Raw genomic sequence first — 6,881 nt, forward strand, 5'->3', positions numbered from 1 at the left:
GATTGTCCAAGAAAATCCATCACTCTAGAGAATAAATCGGTCATAAATTTATCTAAACTAAAACTTTCGTCCGACGATGTCTTTCTTGGAGATTGGGCTAATTTCGACATGAATAAACTAATTCAAGGGCTATTCCATTTTGTGACAGAATTCCTTAAGTGATCAACTGGCACCGAAATTTCGCTGGCATTTCAAAAGTGTTACATGAAAGTTACCAGCATGTTGTGGAAAAATATACTCGTTTCAAACATATTTTCTCAGCCGCCTATTGCAGCCTTTAGACGGAATAGAAATATAAGAGAACTGTTGACCTCTATTTCTGACTCCAGGAAAACTAACATTGGAGTGTCTGCACGCTGTACCTTGAAAGACAGCCGCAACAGAGAAGTAAGCCCTGTTCATTGGGCAACAACATGAGTCAGGTGTATTCCATCAGGAATCATATCAGAAATGTTATGATTAACACAGGTGGGCCATGTAGAGATTCCCATTTGGTGTACGCGGCAGAATGTACGAAACACAACATGATTTATGTTGGTTGTACAACAGAACAATAAAAAAAAAAGGTTTAATGAGCACAATAACAGTAATTCGACAGGACTTGCCGAACATTTTGTTTCAAATGGCTGCAATTTTGAAGAAGACTTGAAAGTGTATATTCTCAGAAAATATTCTGAATCTGCTACACTTTCAATACTCAAAATGTATATTTGCTCTCCTGCCGGCTCTTGTTTCTAATTCGTATTAGTTTATGTCTCAAAACCGTAACTTCTTCCAACTAGGATCTGTCTGTTACATACTCGGTACCTGTCCTTCTCTTAGGGACATTAAACCTTCTGGCTGATCCTGTATAGAAATATTAATGGAGACCACAGACATTTGCCGAGTTAACATGAGCAGACGACCATACATTTATCTACGCATGCGCACAGCCACTATTTAGCTGCAGATATTTTTGAAGTCGAAATATTTTTACTTGATTTATTTTTGATTATTAACCGATATAAAATTTATTGATTTCTTCTGAATGAGCGTAGAGCAAAGCAGGTTTATTACGTTTTTGGAGGATCGAAGGATAGCGTATTGAATATCGATCTCTGAGAAACGAATGCTAAATTGATCCTTGCTAAGATTTGAACATTTCTTTTAGGCGAGACATTTTTATAGGAGAGAGAGAGAGAGAGAGAGAGAAGGAGGAAGAGAAAGAAGGGGAGAAAAGGGAAGGGAGTGGAAAGAGGAGGAAAAAGAGGAACAGAGAGATAGCGAGAGAAAGATGGTGAAAGAGCGACAGAGACAAAGGAGGGAGGAAAAGAAACAGATATAACGGGAGAAAGAGATAGATAGATAGATAGATAGATAGATAGATAGATAGATAGATAGATAGATAGATAGATAGATAGATAGATAGATAGATAGATAGACAGATAGAGAGAGAGATGAATGGTAGGCATTTTGTTCGTTGCTAGGATCTGAAACCGTATGGTTGGGAGGCTAACTTCGTACCACACAGCCATGCCTGCGCCTAAATATAGCCCCTCCTCCCACCAAAAGGAATTAAAAATCCAGAAAAATAGTAAAGAAATGTGTCACCAATGTTGTTGCTGCTGCTGCTGATGTTTTTTAGCTGTCGGCAGTGACATGGGTAGCCAGAGCACGAAGAATTTTGTGTTTAGGGCAGCTGTTCCTTTGGTTGAACAGACCTACGGCCACTCTTGTCTTTTTAGGGACTTTCGTCTTTTTAGGAATCTGTGATGATCTGGGGTGGGGGAGGCTATATCATGGAAACCCGCAAGCCCAATGGTTTCCCTTCATGGCAGAATTAATAGTCAAGACTAAGCATTTTATCTGATCAAATTCATCCTACGGTTCCGGAAGTGTTTCCGGAGGGAAATGCAATCTTTCAGGATGAGAATGCACCAATTCACACAGCTAAAGTTGTTACTGAATGGCATGAGGAACATTCTAGTGAAGTTGAACATCTTATCTGGCCACCACAGTCCCCAGATCTCAATATTATTGAACATTTAAGGTGCATCTTAGAAAAACAAGTAAGGAGTCCATATCGTCCACCATCATCACTACAAGAACTGGAGACTGTTTTAGCTGAAGAATGGACAAAACATTCCTTTGGAAACAATTCAAACTTTGTACGAGTCCATACCTCGTAGAATTCAAGTTGTCCAGCGAGTCATTCGCGTTTTCGTGGAGATCGAGTCACCTGGCCTGAGGGTTATTTAGCATCGATTTCGAGCAGGTGGAACGATCACGTACAAACACCCTAGTTGGCTCGAAGCCACTCGAGTCTCTTGGCAACGAAAAGAATATCTCCACGAAAGATAGCAAAGCATATCAAATAGATCTTATGTGCTGCAGTATTTTTGGTGAGTTATTTCTGGTTAAACAAACTGATGGTGTTTATACAGTGAGGGCAGCGATGGAGGAGGTGGCGTGAGTGAGGAACTGTGTCACGGCATTAGGAAGAGGAGGTCAGAAATGGAATGGGAATGATCGTGGGGATTCACTAACAACAACAAAAAAAGATAAATAAACAAAATACAGAATCCCGGCAGCATTAAGAGGGACTCAAAGATATTTTAATGTCAAAAGATTCGTCATAGATGTGAATGAGTGCAGGGCGAGAGTACATCGCTCTATGATACATTGCATCAATGCATGCGTGTGTGTGTGTGTGTGTGTGTGCGCGAAGGTAGCTCGGTGGGATAAAGGTCTGTCCTCTTCACCAATGGTATGTTGGCAATTTTGGAGAATTCTTGGATTCCTAGTCCTTGAGATTATTCATTTGCCCTTCTCAAGTGGGGGTGGTTTTCATTGCTATTTGGTGATTATGACACATCATTTAGAGGAGGTGATAGTTTTAAGAAATCGAGAATTTATGTTGTATAGTATTTGATAGACCTGTATCTGTCTATGTTATTTAAAAGCATGTCACTGACCTTTCTGAATTATTTCTCTGACTTCTCTCCTTCTCTCCTTCTCTCCTTCTCTCCTTCTCTCTCTCTCTCTCTCTCTCTCACACACATACACACACACAATTACATAAACATATTCATACACATATATATGTATGTATATGTATATGTGTATATACAGTGGGTGGACAAAATACTGGAAACACCTAACATCATAATTTTGAAATATCTATAAAACCGTCAAAAGCTTCTTTATTTTTTATATTTTTTGATTTATTATTAGCGTTGCTTAATAGGTTTTGCTAAAAATGCTGTTTCTTTTCAGATATCATCAGGAAAAGATAATTAAAATTCATTAAAATGACAGATCTATCGGACTTTCAAAGTCGTCAAATTGTTGGTGCTCGTATGGCAGGCGCTAGCATAACGAAAACAACCATACTGTCTCGAAAGTAATGGCAGCCTTTAAAAAAGAGGGAAAAACATCCTCGTCGAAAAAAACTCCGGAAGAAAACCAACACTTTCAGATAGGGACCGTCAGACTCTTATGCGAATTGTTAGAAAGGATCACAAAAGTACAGCCCCCAAAATAACTGCAGAGCTTAATGACCACCTCGAGAACCCAGTTTCCACAAAAGCTCTTTGCCAGGAGCTGCACAAAGCCAGATTTCATGGAAGGGCTGCAATCAGAAAACCACTACTTTCAAAAACAAACGTTGCAAAACGTTTAGAAAGGAGTAAAAACCTACAGAATTGGTCCCTAGAGCAGTAGAAGAATGTTATTTTCTCCGACGGGTCATCATTTACTGGTTGAGTATACGTGTGGAGACAGCCAAAAGAGGCATTTGACCCAGACTGCCTTCTTCCAACTGTTAAACATGTAGGAGGATCTGTGATGATCTGGCGGGGATATATCTTGGAAATCCGCCGGCCCAATGGTTTCCCTTGATGGCAGAGAATTAATAGTCAATACTATTTAAGCATTTTATCTGATCAAATTCATCCTATGGTTGCGGAACTGTTTCCGGAGGGAAATGCAATCTTTCAGGATGAGAATGCACCAATTCACACAGCTAAAGTTGTTATTGAATGGCATGAGGAACATTCTAGTGAAGTTGAACATCTTATCTGGCCAGCACAGTCCCCAGATCTCAATATTACTGAACATTTAAGGTGCATTTTAGAAAAACAAGTAAGGAGTCCATATCGTCCACCATCATCACTACAAGAACTGGAGACTGTTTTAGCTGAAGAATGGACAAAACATTCCTTTGGAAACAATTCAAACTTTGTACGAGTCCATACCTCGTAGAATTCAAGCTGTAATTACTGCCAAAGGCAGTCCTACTCCATATTAAAATAAATTTGTTTGAAATTTTAAGGTGTTTCCGTTATTTTGTCTAACCCCTGTATATACATATTGCACTCTCTGGTCGCATCGACAAACGCGAGTTGAGCAGGTCGCAGCTGCAAAGTGTTCTCCGTTCTATGTTCTATGTGTGGCCTCGCAGATGTTGCTGTTGTGGTCCCCATGGTTTTTGGGGCTAATCTAGAATCTACTCTCGGCTCTTGTCTCCCCCAGGGCATTGATTCTGGTTGCCTCAGAGAATATTAACGAAGTATATAGTTATAATAACCATTCAGACTTTCCTGTTTTTCCATGAGAATCTTGGCGCCAAACCCCACCCCGGGTACGAAGCGAGGTTATAACTTATAACTTAGCTGTCGATCGAACAGCAAACAACATGGACATGGTTACCGGGATACAAGATCATTCTTGGATAATTCCTGCAACAATCTGTTTTTCCATCAGATGAAGCTGTTGTTTCCACATTCAAGTATTTTGTGTTTCTGGAGAAAGTCACGTGGTGAGTGGTTCACCATGATTTCAGGATTCAATGCAGACAATTCAGAGATCGATAGATAGACAGGCAGAACAGATCGATCGATCGATAGAGAGAGAGAGAGAGAATTGGCTCCAGGAGTTTGAGTGGTACTTTATTTATCGACCCCGGAGGGAGTGAAGGTATAAGAACGGAGAGCACCCAGGTCCGGAATAAATTACTGTAAGATAGTTTCTGCTTTAACAATCCTGAAAATGCAATTTGTAGTGAAACAACAAATATTTGTATATATTGCATATTTTGTTTATTTCAGACAAAAGATTGATAATGATAATGATGATGATGGTGATAATAATAATAATAATAATAATAATAATAATAATAATAATAATAATAATAATAGTAATAATAATAATAATGGATATCAAAAAGAGAGATAATAGAGATTCTACAAAAGTAAATGTAAAAAATAACAATTATTACTAATGAATATTATTATAACGCAAATAATCGATGCTGTTACTATGAGATATAAAAAGAGCAACACTTAAAATGCGGAAAAGTAGGAAATCAGTTGAGCAAGGTTTGTCGCCCTGGCTAATATTTTCCTGTCTCTGTACAAGTTTGGAGACTGATTTGAAAGCCGAAATCTACCTTTTTATGCGCTTCCAGATGAGACGCATGTTTTTGATGCCATGTCAAAAACTTTGTTGGGAGGACAGAACTGCACCCATGGATTAGCGTTGTCATCGCAGTGGATGTATCGATGAGAATTATGCGGATAAGGATAATAAACTATTCCTTTGGCAATTTCCTTGGGACGGCATGGGTTTAGTAAAGAGCTTGGTGTCGTCTTTACGTTGGAGACACAGCGCGAAGCAGATGTCATCCATTCTGTTTTTGGTGGACAAGGTACGACCCAGGCACGGCCCCACACATCACACTCAACGAAGAAAAGCTTGTTGGCAGGATAAGGGAAGAACCAAAGGTTTTGCCTGATGTTGTCGTAAGTGCAAAGATTGGAATGTTTTGGCGACATGATTTTCTTCGGGTTGGTAACATGGTCGAAACCGCAGTTCTGCCTGATTGGATGGTAGTGAAGGCCAGGTGGACAGGTAATTACGTAAACTCTTCCCTTTAAGTCACACTTGAGATATTTGGTGTTGTCATGGGGGTAAGGAAATACCAGTTCCTTGTTTCTTAGCTTGTCTGGGGTACAAGGGTTGCTGCTTCCAACTATGACGTCTGTCGCTGAAATTAGACAAATTTTAAAGCATGAGAAGTCATTTGTGGAATTATGGACGAGTTTCGCGACATTCCCTCACTTGTCCACGACCATCACCACAGAAGCTAAACCAGTAACGTCTGCCTAGAATCGCCCACTTTTGATTATCAGCTTTGTCTCTACCCATGACTCTCTCGTACATCATTTCCTTTGTTCAAAAATATTCCTTTGTATCTCCCACTCGCCGTTTCCATCCCAAACATCCCGCCATTTCCTAAGCAAAATTAGACAAACGTTAATAACAGACGACTATCAACTGTTCAATGCGCCATAAATTCATTAAATGGGGACATATTTTTTGAAAAAGTCCGAAGCCCACAGAGAGATAGTGGCCGCCCACATATTATCAGCCTTGCTTTAGTGAGAGTTGCTGAAGCATGGAACAAACTGCCGGCATCAGTTGTTAGTTGTCGGAGCACTGCATCCTTCAAAACTTCCATGCTTCCTGAGATTCGCCAACACTACACCTGATTTTCTCCCCTTCATACACACACAAGCATGTATCTGACTCATGCATTGTTCGCTTTCCAGACATTTCTACATTACTGCATGTACTTTATATGCACTTTCTGACAAGTTGTGGTGCACCTGAGCACTGTATACAATAATTTCATTATTATTATAGACCTCAGTCAGATCCGTTTTAGAGACATTATGTTAAAACAAGCACTTGGGTAACTTGAAGACTGCAGCAGCCCTGCCTGTCGTTTCTGCTTTTCACGATCTACAATGTCGTATCACATTATCTAACATAACCGTTTCTTTTATTTTCTTAAAGCCGATATACTTTGAGGCAGATTTGGCTATCATTTTGCTATAAGC

General features: G+C 39.7%; 1 protein-coding gene across 1 annotated transcript in view; it reads right to left on the reverse strand.

The window, feature by feature from the left end:
* Nucleotides 1–5,117: 5,117 nt before the first annotated feature.
* LOC115221805 overlaps nt 5,118–6,881 on the reverse strand; it is an 11,775-nt gene continuing 10,011 nt past the window's right edge. The window contains exon 8 of the mRNA XM_029792039.2: nt 5,118–6,025. Coding sequence (XP_029647899.1) covers nt 5,433–6,025 — 593 coding nt within the window. The 3' untranslated portion in view covers nt 5,118–5,432. The remainder of the gene's footprint in view (nt 6,026–6,881) is intronic.

Source organism: Octopus sinensis, linkage group LG18 (assembly GCF_006345805.1).
Source record: "Octopus sinensis linkage group LG18, ASM634580v1, whole genome shotgun sequence".
Lineage (NCBI taxonomy): Eukaryota > Metazoa > Mollusca > Cephalopoda > Octopoda > Octopodidae > Octopus > Octopus sinensis.